General features: G+C 35.0%; 1 protein-coding gene, 1 long non-coding RNA gene and 1 pseudogene across 2 annotated transcripts; 1 reads left to right on the forward strand and 2 right to left on the reverse strand.

The window, feature by feature from the left end:
• Positions 1-1,037: 1,037 nt before the first annotated feature.
• Positions 1,038-2,786, forward strand: LOC140035394 (uncharacterized). Its single transcript, XR_011839563.1, has 2 exons — positions 1,038-1,133; positions 2,222-2,786. It is a non-coding gene; the product is annotated as an uncharacterized lncRNA (long non-coding RNA).
• A 762-nt stretch (positions 2,787-3,548) lies between these two features.
• LOC140035754 (uncharacterized) lies at positions 3,549-4,178 on the reverse strand. Its single transcript, XM_072077116.1, has one exon. It carries the CDS (start codon positions 4,176-4,178, stop codon positions 3,549-3,551), a length of 630 nt encoding a protein of 209 aa, XP_071933217.1.
• A 4,794-nt stretch (positions 4,179-8,972) lies between these two features.
• LOC113723675 (probable dolichyl-diphosphooligosaccharide--protein glycosyltransferase subunit 3B) lies at positions 8,973-12,215 on the reverse strand (annotated as a pseudogene).
• Positions 12,216-16,837: the final 4,622 nt, after the last annotated feature.

The raw sequence follows: 16,837 nt of genomic DNA on the forward strand, positions 1-16,837 counted from the left end.
AAATTAGGATCCCTGTCGAATCCTGACCACCAAAAAGATTTAACAAAAAAGAAAAAGAAAAAGTCATACTTAATCAATACTAGGCCAGACGCTGGCGTTTCTTGTGGATTAATCGCCGAATATAACTTTTGCCGAATCAATACCATGTTGCTTTTCATACCACTTTGGTGATTCTAAATTTACTATTCTTCTTATTAACCAAACTCTTAATTGTTTTTGTAATAGTTAAAAGCCTGGATAGAAGCGGCACATAAATAACGCAATTCGTTGCATATGAAGAGTACTTATTTGAAGGAAAATTCACCTACGTACCTTGCTCCGTTGAAGACTAGCTTTAGTTTAGGAGAAAAGGCTTCAGTTTAGGAAAATTCACCTACGTCCCTTGCTCCGTGAATATTTCGTCAAAGCTGAATGGTGAAGATGATGAACTCGGACAGCCCTGCTGCGTTGCGATGAAGGTTTTGAGAAGGATACCAATCTGATGGGAAACCAGAATCGTGGCCTGCTGCGTTGAATTGCACTTTGTTGTCCTGCCCGAATTTTGTGATGAAGCTTTTGAGGAGGAGTGAAATCTGATGGGAAACCAGAATCGTGGCCTTGTGGGGTTTTTTTTTGTGCCTTGTTTAATCTTTAATTTTGTTTTTTGGGTTTTTAGTTTAATGGATTTTGGTTTTGTGTGATTAAGTTTCTCACCCCGATTAATCGGTTAAATAATTAAACATGGTTCGAGTTGGGTTGTTTCAGGATTGGGTTAATAAAAGGACACTTGGCAAGTTTATGAGGGGTGGGATAGGGTGTGAGACAGGATTGTGGTACAGAGGATCCGTTGCGGCCGGGAGGTGATAGTAGGAGTGCGTGATTTTTAAAACAAAGCGCACCGCGGAGTGGAGGACGGACACAGGACACCAACAAGCCAACGATCCCACGTTTCAAATTCGCGGACATTTTAAGGAAATAATTACGCCGCCAGATATTAAATTAAAAACATTTGCATAATTCAACTTCAGCTTTACCTCCGCGTCTCTCTCTCTCTTCTTCTCCATTGTCTCGCTCTTAGGGTTTCATATCGATCTGAGAGTTTGATTCTCTTACTCGTACTCTATCTTTCCCATCTCGTCAACTCACGCCTTTAGGTAATATTCTCCTCGTTCTTACTGATTTCGTCATGGATTTATGTTTTTCTCTTCTCAAATTTAAACTAGCGTTTCTTGAGCCAACTCAATGCTCGATCTATCCTCTATGTTTTCTTGCCTTTTTTTTTTTCTCTTTTAAAAGTGCTTTGTAAGTTTAACTTTGTATGCTTGCTTATTGTACAATACTTGAAATCCTAATCTACGTAGTTCTTTTTTTCCTTTTTTTTAATTGTCATATCTTTGCGCCTCAAGTAGCTTCCGTTTTGCGTTCAGTTAATTCATTTTCCTTAAATCAGACGAGTTTTCTTTAGATCAGTTAGCTTTTATGTTTGTTTAAATCACGAGTTAAGTTTTTAGAGCTCGGATGTGTTGGTTGGATGTTTGTGCACTTAGGTGGGATCCGGGTATTTAGTTTATGGGCTTCAGCTTTGCAATTCATGGGATTTTCCTGTTGCATATTATAATTTCACGTGGCTTAATTTTGACTCGGTCTCTGGATCAATTATAATTAGTTTGACTGTTTCTATCACTTAAGCTTGAGTTGAATGATAAATTTGATGTCTTTACGTATCTAATGCTTTGGAAGATGAATGTGCCGGTAGCTTCTTTTATTATGCTTCTGTTTTTGCGGGGAATTCAAGATCTAGGTTGCATGTTAGAGCTGTTATTGTCACTAACCTCTTTGGTTACATTAGTCCTTTGTCCTATGCGTCCAAGCCTGGATTTTACATCCTTAAGACACAGCTGATCAGCTTGATGTAGGAAATATCATTAAACAAGCTGCATGATTTTTACCGCATGGTTGTGTGGAAGAGAAGTTTAATTTTATAATTGCTTGCACTTGTTAAACTGGTGCTGATAGCCAAGGAATATGATGTGTATGTACACAATTATGTATCAGTTAACATTAATATTGTATGACCTCTTTCTCCTATTAAACTCTTGCTGTTAGTGTTGAATTTAACCTTTCTGTAGAGGGTTGCATTTCAATTTGTTTCTCTCCAATGTTTATTCATTGCTTTTTTGATCCCTGTAATTTCTTGGAGTATGCTTTGTTGTCTAACAGCTAACCCTTATAATGTTTTCAGAGATAGTATGGCAATGGAAGTTACCTAGGTCCTCCTAAATGCACAATCAGCGGATTCAACTGTACGAAAGCATGCAGAAGAGTCATTGAGGCAGTTTCAGGAGCAAAACGTTTCTATATTCTTATTATCTCTTTCTGGGGAACTTACTGGTGAGGACAAACCAATTGATAGCCGTAAACTAGCTGGTTCGATCCTTAAAAATGCTTTGGATGCTACGGAACAACATAGAAAATATGAGCTTGTCCAAAGATGGTTAGCATTAGATGTGGGTGTGAAAAACTAGATAAAAAACATGCTTATTACATATACTTTCTTCACCTGTGCCTGATGCTCGCTCTACTGCTTCACAAGTCATTGCAAAAATTGCAGCCATTGAGTTGCTGCAGAAGCAGTGGCCTGAACTGATAGGTTCACTTCTATCAAATATTCACCAGGTCCCCGCTCATGTGAAGCAAGCCACTTTGGAAACTCTAGGATATTTATGTGAAGAAGTTTCTCCAAATGAGGTAGACCAAGATCAAGTGAATAAAATACTGACAGCAGTTGTCCAAGGTATGAGTGCAAATGAGGGGACTAATGATGTCAAGCTTGCAACTACCAGAGCATTGTATAATGCTCTTGGATTTGCTCAAGCAAAATTTTCCAATGATATGGAGCGTGATTACATCATGAGAGTTGTGTGTGAAGCTACTTTGTCTCCTGATGTCAAAATCCGACAGGCTGCTTTTGAATGTCTGGTCACGATTTCCTCTACATACTATGAGAAGTTAGCTCCATACATCTAGGATATTCACTGCTTCCATTCCATACATAAGAGACTAAGGAGTTGCACTGGTAGAAATCCTGATCGTAGTTCTATACGCAATCAATGCATAAGGCAGTTTCTCATGCCAATCCCGGTGTGCTTAAGTCATCTTACAAATGATCTTTTTCAAATTCTTATTTTCAGTTTCGATGGCTCATTCATCTGAAACTTGTAATTGGCAGAATTTCAATGCCTGATCTTAAATTGTTCACATAACCCATCCTCCATATCATTATTTAGGTTCTTGGCATTATCGATGATCAATGTCTCCGGTATGCCAAAGCGATAGATGATGTTATTTCTCAGAAAATCTGACACTATTTTCATAGTCACATGCTTATAGGACGCGGTCTCAACTCATTTAGTGAAATATTCAATCACCACTAGAATGAATTGATGTCTATTTGAAGCAGAAGGATCAATAGTTCCAATCACATCCATTCCCCATATCGAACATGGCCACGGAACAGTCATACTATGCAACTCTGTAGGAAGAGCACGTGTACCATCACCATGCATTTGTCATTTGATACACTTTTTGACAAAATTTGCACAGTCATGCCTCATAGTAAGGCAAAAATACCCTGATCTCATGATCTTCTTAGCCAGTAGATGCCCATTCATGTGTGGCTCACAAACTCCACTGTGCACTTTCTTCATCAAATAATTGGCTTCCTCTTCATTGATGCATCTCAGAAGGCCCAAATCAGATGTTTTATTGTATAACACTTCTTCATTCAAAAAGAATCTTGATGGCATTCTGCGTAAAAAACTTTTTACGACAGAATCAGCATCAGAAGGGTAGGATCCCATTTTCATGAATTTCTTAATATCATTGTACCAGGGACGAACATCAGAGACCCTTTCCATAACCAGACAGTGCGTTGGCCTATCCTGAAGTTGAATTTGTACAGGTTCAATCACTAGCTCATCTGGATGTTGGATCATTGAAAATAAAGTAGCTAAAGCATCAGCAAAGGCATTACAAGTGCGAAGAATATGTCTGAGTTCCAAATTCCTGAATTTACTGGCCAAACTAAGCAAACTACAATGATACAGTATAATTTTTGAATCCCGAGTTACCCACTGCTTAAGCGTCTGGTGCACTAGTAAATCGGAATCACTAAATGCTATCAGGTTCTTGATCTCCATGCCAATGCCATTTTCAATCCAAAAATACAAGCTTTATACTCGGCCATGTTGTTGGTACAAGGAAACCGTAATTTGGCAGTAGCAGGATAGTGTTTCCCCGGCGACACTAAAACTGCTCCAATTCCAGCTCCAAAAGAATTTGACGCACCGTTGAAAAATAATCTCTATCCAAGATACTGCTCACTCATGTCCTCAACTACTCCAATGAACAGAATTTCTTCATCAGGAAAGTAGGTATGCAATGGCTGGTAATCATCTTCTCTTAAATTTTCTGCCAAATGATTTGCTATGGTTTGGTCATTGACTGCCTTTTGTGTTGTGAAGACAATGTCAAATTGAAAAAGGATTATTTGCCACTTAGCCATACGTCCCGTGGGCATTGACTTTTCCAACAGGTATTTTAGAGGATCAGAACGAGAAATCAGGTACGTGGTATAACCGAGCAAATAATGTCTCAACTTCTAAGCTGTCTTTGCTAAAGCACAACAACTTCTCTCAAAGAAAGAATAATAGTTTGTAAGTAACTTGGCAAGTAACTGTTATTTCCCGGTTGAGCTCTCGGAGTCTAGTCGGATAACACAAACAGCACTCAATTTCAACTCCCAGACAGAAAGTTATGACCTAAAATATGAACACTGGTTGGGGTTTTCTGATCAGAAAATTTCCAAAATTCAACCTCACTTTAACCCTACTTAAACACAATTAAATGGAAAGCTTTTTGAAAGGTAATTATACACATAACCACCAACATGTATCAAGCATTATTGCACCAAAATAACATCAAAATTTTGAAATTAACAAGAGAGGAACAACCAGAAATTTTCGGCCAACATACAACTTGATGTGAAATCAATGTTGATGTGAAAACTCTCCGATTGAAACGAGCAAACAAAGGAAATGAAAACATAGGCCAATGGAAGTTCTAGCATAAACTCTTAGTCAAAGTTGTAAATAGGATAAAGAACTTCACCGAGGCTTTATGGTGGTGAGATTAATCAATTATGGTGACTAATGGTGATTTCCGGAGATAGCAATGGTGTTGGCCTAAGCCACCAGCGATTTCCTTCTCTTCCTCCTCCGACTTTGTCTTTTCCCTTTTCTTGTTTTATTTTTTTTTCTGTTTGGTTTGGGAGAGTAGGAGTGGAGGGGGGAAGCCAAGAGAGAGAAAAAAAGCCATCTTCACATCCATTTGCTCAATTTCTAAGTCAAGGTTTGCTTCTAACCTAACACAGTTTGAATTGAAGACATTTTAACTACGGGAGAAAAAATTTCTTCAAAATCAACTTCCTTCTTTTGACTGAAACCTTTAACAATAAATCTTGTTTTATATCTTGGTGTTGAAGAACCATCTTCCTGCTTCAGTCTGTAAATCTACCTATTCTTCAAAACCCTTTTACTCTTTGGTAATATTACCAACTCAAATGTTTGATTATCATACAAGGATTTCTTCTCATCCTCCATAGCATGGAACCACTGCTGCTTATTTGCATTCTCCATAACTTCTTCAAAGTATTCAGGCTCTCGCCCATCAGTTAAGAGCACAGACTCATTTGAAGAATATCTAGTAGATTGTTGTCTAACTCTTATAGACCTTCTGAGTGGAGTTTCTTGTGGATCTACCATAGAATGACTGAGTTGATCATCATCATTTGTAGAATCATGTGTATCACCATCATACTGGTCATCAGCAACATCATCATGCTGCATATCAACTCTTCCATTAGCTCTTGTAGGTAACTGTGATATAGAAACTAACTCAAAATCTGTGAGGTCATCATGGATATGAGAGTCTGTCTTCCCAATATCATCGAGGGTTTGGTTTTCAAGAAACACAACATCACGGCTTCTCACAAGTTTCTTCGCAACTAGATCATACAGTCTGTAACCACTACAAGAATTTTGGTCTTCAATGACAACTACTTTTCGTCACAAAAAAGCAAAAAGTCGTCACTGATGACTTTTATTGACAACATTTCGGTTGTCACAGAGTCGTCACTGAATCTCCGTCGGTAAAAGTATACAGTGACGACTTTAAAGTCGTCAGTGGATAAAAACTTTTTTATGACAAGATATGTTGTCAATAAAAGCTACAAATTTAGTGACGACATGCTTTCTTGTCAATGATGCATGAAGCAACATAGTCAGTGTATATATTAATTAGTGACAACTTTGTTGTCAATAAACCCCTTATCAACTGTGACAACAACTTCTTATCAATGAATAGTTTTGATTCAGTGACAACAACAATTGTCAATAAAAACAGCCTGCTTGAGAAATGCTACTCATTTACAACACCTTGCAATGTGTAGTTTGATGATTTTCCTACTACAATAATATCTAAAAAATGAAAACATCAGCAATGTTTAATAAATAACAAACGTAGACACCCGTTACAATAGGAAATGCCATAATAACATATTAAATATTCAAATGTCATAAATAAGTGCAACATCACACTACAAATAGTTTGATAAGTTTCAATAGAGCAAATTTTGCCATATAAGTCAAGGCTACACTAAAAAACAATTCCAAGTCCTAAAACATTTTCCGTGCTACCGAAACATTTTCTAAACTTAAGATAGCACTATAACCATAGTTTTTGAGTCGACACGTAAGCCGTACTGCTAATCTTCCAAACCTCTAAAATGAGCAATATATCTGCAATAAAATAGTAAAGTTATTAGTAGATGATAGAAAAATTAAAACAAGGAAAATTAGTTAAGGAGTCACCAAAAAATAAAGTGAATCATTTGTTTTAAGTCTCATCTAGATAGTGGCTATACAAAGAGTAGAAAAAGAGACATTATATGGGTAGTTCGGAAACAGAGTCTACTAGAGGATGGAAGTTTAATAACATTCATTAAGAGCCAAGGATTATATGGGCAGAATTGTTCCACTTCTTTATTTTAATATTAAGATGTCAAAGGACAGCAACAAACGATTCCACATTTATGAGAAACAACTTTGCAAACTTCACTGTGTTTTAGACCAAAAGTAGTCTTTGAAGCTTTGAATGTCATAGGATTTCATATATCTAAAAATATGTAACTATACATAAGGTCTAATAAACAAGAAAAAGCAGCCTTATCACCTACCAAGCACTTTTGAGGCTTGATACTACAAGTTAATATTGTCACCTACCAAGCACTTTTGAAGGATACTAATTTGTCCATTACTTGAGACATGAATCCAACTACTGCCTACAAGAATAGTGAATCAGCATATACAGCAACAAGATAAAAAGCAAGTCCAAGCACCGTACACATGATTGCAAGTTGGCTAATTGAAGAGACAAATTGGATATCCTAATAGCTGGAAGCTATAAGAGCTACACCTAGAGCCAAAAAGTCAAACTTTATCCGAGTCCATGTTAATAGTAACCTGTGGACTTATTGCCAGAATAATTACTTTTAAGACTCCAACAGTGGCAGGGGGAGAGAAAGTGCTACTACAAGAAGCAGAAACATATTCAAAACTATCATCTTTTAACTAAAGTGAGTTAGCAACTAGTGTTCATTAAGCACATTTGTCAATATCATAATTATGCAGACACAATACTTTGGTTAGGATACACAGGAATGTCAAAGCCATTATTTACAAGTGACAAATCACATACAACAAATTGTAGTGACCAAACTTGTAATTCATTGTTTGAAAACCACAAATTGATTACCAAAAAACATGAAACAGTAATCATTTTCAAGATTTTTGAGACTTTAGGCAGGCAAAAGCAAGCCCTGAGTCTTAAATACGTTTGGAATTTTTTTAATCTAGTTTTTCATTTTCTTGCCTGTACTCTGCTACCAATGGAACGCATTGCAAATTCCAGTAGTTCAAAGAAGTAGTACAACATACATGACTAATTTGTGCTGTGACATCTGCCAAAGATTGTCTTCATGACACGATTTTGTGCATTGACAGAATGATTTAGACTCATGCAGGACATATTTGCTTCATTTCGAATGTCTTTCCCTTGTTTTTCTGTCTTTAGTTTAGATAGAATCAGGATATCAACTAGCTTCACACTCAATTTTGTATCGCAAGTGGAGATTCTTCACCAAGATTCTACTCATTCTAAAGCACTTACCAAAAGATACTTCATATGAATTAAATATACATCATCAAAGCAGCCATTCAATCGAATTACTTGCCGCATGGGAAGTTTCTACTTCAATTTTAGCAGAGTCAATAGCACTTCAGAATGGATATTGCTTCAGAAAAATTAACACAGTAGAAGCAGAAAATGCAATAAACTTTAGAGATTCTTATGCAACCCAGCAAGTATTAACCATAAAACAGATAGAAGGCATTCATTCAAATTACTTGCTGCATGGGAAGTTTCTCCTTCAATTTTAATAGAGTCAATAGCACTTCAGAACAGAAATTGCTTCAGAAAAATTTGCACAGTAGAAGCAGGAAATGCAATAAACTTCAGAGGTTTTTACGCAACTCAACAAGTATTAACTGCACAACAGATAGAAATGAGACGTAATGTCAAAGTACTTACCACTTTCAACTCCATCAATCCATCAAATGGCTGATAAGTTGCTATTCCACTAATACTCATGTCCTGTCCCAATATTGATTCCTTGGCATTCTCTGCTAGCCATTCTTGAACCAAATCTAGTGACAACTGGTACAATAAACAAAAAAAATCTTACAAGTAATTACACTCCATCCTTAAACTTAAAATCAGCATATAAACAAAAGCGAACATTTAAGTGCAACTATATATTGTTATTAATGAAAAATTCTGATTCAATGATAACTCTTTATCACCATGAAAATTGAAAATTTTCCTACAACAATTATATCTATAAATGGAAAAAAATGACAATGATTTATAATTAGCAAATGAATGCATCCATTGCATTACGAAATGTCAAAATATCATATAAGCATTCAAATATCATAATGAAGTTCAACAACACCCTATAGCCAAGGTTGCCAAATTTGTCAAATCTGGGACAACTTTTAAGAAGAAAGCCAAGAAGATCCGGACCAAAGTTACCTTCCATCGTCCTAAGACATTGAAAAAGGACGGGAACCCGAAGTACCCACGCATCAGTGCTCCTCCTAGGAATAAGTTGGACCATTATCAGATTCTCAAATATCCTTTGACTACTGAATCTGCCATGAAAAAGATTGAAGATAACAATACCATGGTATTCATAGTTGACATCCGTGCTGATAAGAAGAAAATCAAAGATGCAGTGAAGAAGATGTACGACATACAGATCAAGAAAGTGAACACTATGATCAGGCCTGATGGAACAAAGAAAGCATATGTTCGGTTGACTCCAGACTACGATGCTTTGGATGTGGCAAACAAGATTGGAATAATATAAACGAATTTAGTCATTGTTTTGTTCCGATAAAAGATACTGTCTTTTAAGTGTGACAATTTGCTAGGCTGTTTTGTCGTGAAAAAAAAATACCAAATTTCAACACAAGGGGGAATTTTTAACATCAGACAAAATTTCACTAAACCTTGCCATTTCCCAATTTCACTATATCTCTTGTAGTTCGGTTGCTTAGCTAAAATTTGCAATCCAATAAGAACCTCAATAATTAAAGCTGGACATTCAAAATCAGCCCCAAAGAAAATCAAAATCAGGCCCAAACTAATGCACCAAATTAGCTCAAGAAATAAGTACTGCTATTAAACTTCAGCCTCAAAGGAATAATATAACAAGTTGATAAGGCAACAAGCACTACTATAACAAGTACTGATATAAGTACTGCTATGAACAATATAACCAGTTGATAAGACGATAAGCACAACACTAAAGGAAAAGCAACTTCAGTTCACTTGCTTAGCTAAAACATTCAAATAAACTAAACTAAACTAAACCAAAACAATCCAAACTAATGCACCACAGAGGATACAAGGTGTCAAGTATGATAACCAAAGTAATGTCGATCATGATATAAGGTGTCAAGTAGGAGCAATGTGTACCAACATAACTAGAATGTTTCTTTGCCATTTAAAAGCAAAAAACAACTTTCTTGTTCTAGATCTCTGAAATTACTTTTGCTGTTTGTCATGGTGTATTAATTCCATAGAAAACCAGCACCCCTTAATATTGTATTCCAATCAAACTAGTAAGTTAGGCAAGTGGCGGGACATTGCAAAACATTCACAATGAAATTTACTTCAAGAATGGCACCAAAAATGGGAACCATTCATGTGAAAAGAAAAGGTATTACCTCAAGGAATGCCTTCAAAACCCACATAAAAGTTAGTATTATTACTCCGTTAACAGAAAATCCAACCTACATCCAGCAAAAAGTTTGTGATTATATAGTATAAAATAATGCTATATGGAGAACAAACTACCATGTAAGACATGAAACTACCATGTAAGACATGAAACTTAAATTCCAGGAAAGCAAGCAAAACAGATTTTACAAAGTACTTATTCTTACTCGAACTAGAAAACTACCATAAAGATCACCGTTGTGCAAGTTGATTGAGAATTACTTATATCACAAATAATATAGCAGTATCCTCTTGCACTAAGCTCTAGCACTCAAGCATCATCCTCTCTAGTCTAATTACTGAGTACGTAGTATAGCCTTTTAAAATGTTATGGAATTGTGAATCAAATTCTTCCAACTCCTGAAGAAACACCCACTACCAACTGCAAATGCCAACTTATAGCTCTAGTTCATAATTTGGCATGTGATTTGCAATTTGGCCGCAGGTTTACCATTCAAAATTGCACCTTTCCTCATTTAGTCGGAAACTTATCTCAACGCCATATCTACATGTGAAAGAAGATCTAGAACAGATACCATAGAAAACGAGAAAACAAGTGATTGCTATGCTTATTACAAGCATTTCACCAAGACAACACCAAAAAGATACATAAATCACTGCCAATTACATGATTCAATTTTTTTAGCAACAGTTGCAAATACAGAATATGAGCACAAAAGCAAAATGAAAGGTACATTGTTAATTTACACCAAAAATAAAACGTCAATTTTCCTTATCTGAAACACTAACAAAAACTAACACGGTAGAACAAACTAAAATCAAGAAACCAGAAATGCGACAAGAATGCCAACAAAAATCATCTGAACAGCCCAGGAGGAAATAAACATCACCAACCTCTGAGCATTCCTATTCCTCACATAGACAATAACATGAGTAACAAAAGCCAGCAACAATCCCACCACAGTGTACAAGAACCCAACCGCGAACCCTTTAGCTCCCAATTGCATCCCGGACCCCCTGATAAAAGAAAACCAACTTCCCAGGGTCATTCCTATCAACCAAAAACATGGGTATTTTCCTAATTATGTTATGCATTGAACCGGAGACACTGAAAAAGTAGACAAAAATCTCTCCGGTCATCCAAATACTCTTATTGTGCAAAAGGGTGTTCCCATAAATCACTTTTTTCACCAAGAATGGAGCCGAAATCAGAATAACAGCAATGAGAAACATCAATTGCTTCTTAGAAATCAAAGAGGGGCGATCAATTGGCCCAATGCTCAGCTTCGTTTTGGCCTTGACAAATTCAGCCATGGATTCGGCGAGCCTCGAGAAATCTGATGCATTTATCTGGACGGAGTCTTTCTTGACATCGGTGTGGGGCAGAGAATTTACTCCGAAAAGGGCGAAAAAGGACTGGAATTCTTGAAATTCGATGTCGAAGAAGAAGAGTTTTGAGTGAGAAGTTGGAGGGTTGTTGGCTAAAAAGGATTTAGAGACGAGGGAGAACTCGGATTTGAGAGAAGGGAGGGAGAGTTCGGGTTTGGAGTGGAGTTGTTGGGCGTCGAAGAAGACGAGGAAAGCACAGGGACGATGAGTTGGAATGGATAGAATCCGTTTGAGGGAATCAGTGAGATGGATAACGCCGCCTTTGGGGGACTGGGATTGGAGGGATTCGAGCTGCAAGAGCAAATCCGAACTGGGGTCTTGAGAATTGGTGGAGATCGGGAGGAGGGTGATGAGGAAGAGGATGATGAAGATTGGGGCTTTTGTGAAGGCCATTTTGCAACCTACTATAAGTTAATGTCCGTCTAAATTCTTTTTTGGGCGAAAAGGAAAAAAATTGGTGGTAAAAAAATGGTGGGAAAACGAAAACTTTTCCTGATGAATTGACGTGGGCAAAAGTAGAAAAATATGTTTAAAGTAGCATTGCCTTTTGAAGGATATTTGCCTGACGAATTGCCTTTTAATGCTATAGTATTATTCTTTATTTTTTAGCAAAAAATAAAAATTTTCATCAACATAGGTGGCAAAATTTGTTAATTTCATATAATTGAAAATGTACTTTTATAATTTGCTAATATTTTATACTAATTTCTTATAATTGCAGCACTAAAGAACATTATTGCAGCAAGCGGGATTCTGTGTTTTTTCTATTTCAAGGTGAGCTCGCATGCGGGTTAATGTTATATTTGAGCGCGAGAAGAAAAAATTGGTAATTAGGCTCTTTGGGCATTATAAGTAAATATTTAAATTAATGGCAGTTTTATTACATCAATATTATTGTATTATGATTATTATGATTATTGTATTATTTCTTATGTAAATATAACATTTAATTATTTAAATTTGATTTTATTTTTACAATTTATAAAATTTTTATCACTTATATAATATTTTTAAAACCCTAATACATCTAAATTTGATTTTATTTTTCAAATTTATAAGATTTTTATTTAAAAAAATGGGATACGGATAAGATATCCGGTTGGTTCGATTTGCATAGGTGCATATGAGAATATCCGAATACTCTTTAAACCCGCATGCGGGTTTAAGGAGATTATGGCAACTCTCTGACACACTAGTTACCCATCCAACTTGTGTGTAACTAAAATATATTTAAATAATATATTTCATATTTTTGTTATTTAGAGTTTAACAAAACATTAATATTAGGTAGATTTGAGGGATATGCATAATTTTGCATATTTGTAGGAATATTAGAAAATGGAAAATTTGGGAATTAATTTTGGAGGTAAGGTGCAATCCAAGAACTAAAACAGTCATTTATAAAACCTTAACAGTAATAAGGTGCAAACCAAAACTGCAATCCAAGAGTAATATCATTACAAATTTCATAACCATACATTAAATAAATAGAAATGCAATCCAATACTATCCAAAACACAAAATGTCTTGGGTATAATAGTAATTTTGCATTATATGATGTCAGCAATTGGGTCCCAAGTTCTGCCAGGGGAGGTCAGTGTAATTGTGGAAACCTCAGTGGAGGTCAGTGAAATTGTCAGAAACCTCAGGGGAGGTTTCTGAAATTATCCCTTTTTAATATTGTCAATTGCTAGTTTTTAATAGTTTTGTGAAAATATTGATAATGGTTGAGAAAATTTTGTTACATTACTGCAAGTAATAAATGTGCTTTTGTTCTTTTTCAAACATTTATTTTAATGTTTAATTTTGTTTAAAACTATTGTACTAGTATAGATTTGCAAGATAAAACTTAAGTTCTCAATAGTTAAAAAATTCATTACAGAGAAAACACAAAGTAGTAGTTGCAAAATGTGTATAAATTACAGATATTTTAATGTGTATAAATTACAGTTTATTTTAATGTTTAATTTTGTTTGAAACTATTTTACTAGTTTAGATTTGCAAGACATAGATTTATGGGTAATTTTTTTTTTTTGCTTTCACATATTTAATTTATGTTAAATACAAAACCTACCAGTTTCCCTTTCAAAAAAATATTAGTGCAACACTTTTTGAATTTTACTTACAAACATTTATGTATTTAACATAAATTAAATGATTCAGAGTGAAATGCCCATAAAGAGCAGAATATTTGTTCATGTAATGGAGGAAACCCACAAAGAGTTGGTACTTTATGGGTCATTTCTTTTTTAAAAAAAATTTAATTTATGTTGAAAAGATAACCTGCCAGTTTTCGTTTTGTAAGAAATCAGTGTAACACTTTTTGAATTTTACTTACAAACATTTATAAATTTATCATAAATTATATGTTTGAAAGTAAAATACCCATAAAAAGTTGGTACTTTGAATAGATAATGCTCATTTGCCCATAAACTACACTCTCTGAAGGCTATTTTGTTAATTACTTTGTAGTACTTTGTTATTCCTTTGCTAATACTACTTGGCATGTAGTACAAAAGATAAATCTGGCATAAATTTCTTATTCCATTGATAAAAAGACCTGCCTGCCTTATAACTATTGTAATGAAAGATATATCTTTAGAGTTTATAACAAATTATTACTTAAGTTTGAGAAAATTATAAAATATTTATGCATAGTTTATCAAGATACCATTCGCAATTTCCTAATAAAAAAATAGGGGCTAAATTGTAAAAGTTAGGGTGCCATAATAGAAATAATAAAATTGATGTATCACATATGGGGGTTAAATTGCAAAAGTTAGAGTGCCATAATAGAATTAATGAAATTGGTGAATTACATATGGGGCTAAATTACAAAAGTTAGGGAGTAATAATAGAATTAAAGAAATCGGTGTACTACATATGGAGCTAAATTGTAAAAGTTAAGGTATCATAATGGAATTAATGGAATTTTTTACAACATTTGGGGCTAAATCGCAAAAGTTAGGGTGACACAGTAGAATTAATGAAAGTGACTTAAAAATAATTACTTTAAACAGTGACAATTAATTCTTGTCACTAAATCCGAATCGGTAGAGTGACAGTGACGATATTAGAAGTTGTCACTATAGAGATCATTTTAGTGACAACTTTTTCAAGGTCGTCACTGAAGACTTAGTTGCTTTGAGCAATTATGACAACTTTCCTTGTCGTCACTAAACAACCACGTTTTGTGACGACTTTTGTCGTCACTAAAAAATGTTGTCACTAATGACCATATTTCTTGCAGTGTAGTTTGTGACGAAAATAACGGGTCGTCACTAAACATTTGGTTGCTTTGATGCAATTGTGACAACTTTAGGTGTCGCGACTAAAGAAGCTCCTTTTGTGACGACTTATTGTCATCACTACAAAATGTTGTCACTAATAACTTTTTTTTTCGTGATCAGTGACGACAACAAAAAGTCGTCCGTAAATAACTTAAATTAATATTTAAGTAACTATGACTAGTTTAATAAATCATCAAATTTTAAAAAAAATTAAATTAATATTGAGGCTCACAATTAAATAAAGTCATAGTTAATAAATCATCAAATTTAAAAAAAATAAATTAATATTGAGGTTCACAATTAAATAAATGCATTAGAGATGTTCAAGTTAGTGATGATACTTATGTTGTCACTAACTACACTATAGTTTTATTGACAAAAATTGGTCGTCAATAAACATAAACAGTGACAACAACGAAAAGTTGTCAAAGAAAGTGGTAGAATTACTGACAACTTTTATCAAGTTGTCACTATCGCAAAACTCGCGCCTTCCAAGTCCCATGGCGCGAAGTAGTTTTGTGACGACAATTAAAAGTTGTCACTGAAAACTCAGTTGCTTTGAGTCAATTGTGACAACCTTCAAAGTCGTGACTAAACAACCTCATTTTGTGACGACTTTTTGTCGTCACAAAGAAATGTTGTCACTAATGACCTTTTTTCTTGTAGTGCCATAGTTATACTGATGCTGATATGGCTGAAGACGTTGATACAAGGAAGTCTACTTCGGGTTACTTGATTACTTTTATAGGAGGAACAGTTTCTTGGCAATATAGGTTGCAAAAATGTGTTGCATTATCAACCACTGAAGCCGAATTTGTTGCAACTACTGAAGCATGCAAGGAGTTGCTGTGGTTGAAAAAGTTTCTAAGGGAACTTGGTTAATCTCAAGAGAGGTATAGGTTGCTTTGTGACAGTCAAAGTGCAATTCATCTTGGAAAGCATCCAACTTTTCATTCCAAATCTAAACATATTAATGTGAGATATCATTGGTTACGTGATGTGTTGGATGAGAAGTTGATTGAACTTAAAAAGGTACATATGGATGACAATGGTGTTGATATGATGACAAAATCACTGCTAAGATGGAAGTTTGAAGTATGTTGCTCACTTGCTAGGATGGCAAGTTCTTCCACATAGTCGGGAGGGGAGAGATTTGTTGGATTTTTGGGCACCCAACTTATGTGGAAAAGTTCAAAATTAATGGGTAATTGTCTAGGCCCATTAATGAGTTGCCCTACCTATTTATAAGCCAAATTAGGTTTATTCCAAAAGCAAAAAAGTGGGAAAAACACATAAAATTCTGGAGAGAAATTTCAGCAAGTTTCTGATTTGACATAGCAAATGATGTCTGATCGGCCTGAAATTTTAACTGAAGGTAAAGGACATCCAATTCTACATTCTAAATGGTGGAGATCGGATTTCAATGGTTCAATCTTTAGTTATAAATTTCGGACTGCTGCTGTTTTTTGGTGAAGTTTTTCATAGTTTTTGTTCTTTATTTGGGATTTGGTGATTTTGTTGATTGTTTAAGGCCATATCTCAATTGTGTACTTGTTGAAAGTTGTACTCTACTTTTAATTGGTGATAGTGGAGTAATTTGTGGTGGGCTCAAGAGACTCTTAGTTTTTCCTCTTCACTTTGGAAAGGTTTTCCACATAAAAATTCTTGTGCTCTCTGGTGGTTGTTTCTTTTGTGTTTGCGGGTTAATTTACCTTCTGTTAGTTGTTGATTTTTTGTCTTGCTTAACGCTCCTAATC

The sequence above is a fragment of the Coffea arabica genome, chromosome 2c, assembly GCF_036785885.1.
Source record: "Coffea arabica cultivar ET-39 chromosome 2c, Coffea Arabica ET-39 HiFi, whole genome shotgun sequence".
In the NCBI taxonomy this organism is placed as follows: domain Eukaryota; kingdom Viridiplantae; phylum Streptophyta; class Magnoliopsida; order Gentianales; family Rubiaceae; genus Coffea; species Coffea arabica.

What these genes read in the sequence shown, in the direction of transcription:
- LOC140035754 (XM_072077116.1), bottom strand. Translation starts at nt 4,178, where the DNA reads ATGGAGATCAAGAACCTGATAGCATTTAGTGATTCCGATTTACTAGTG.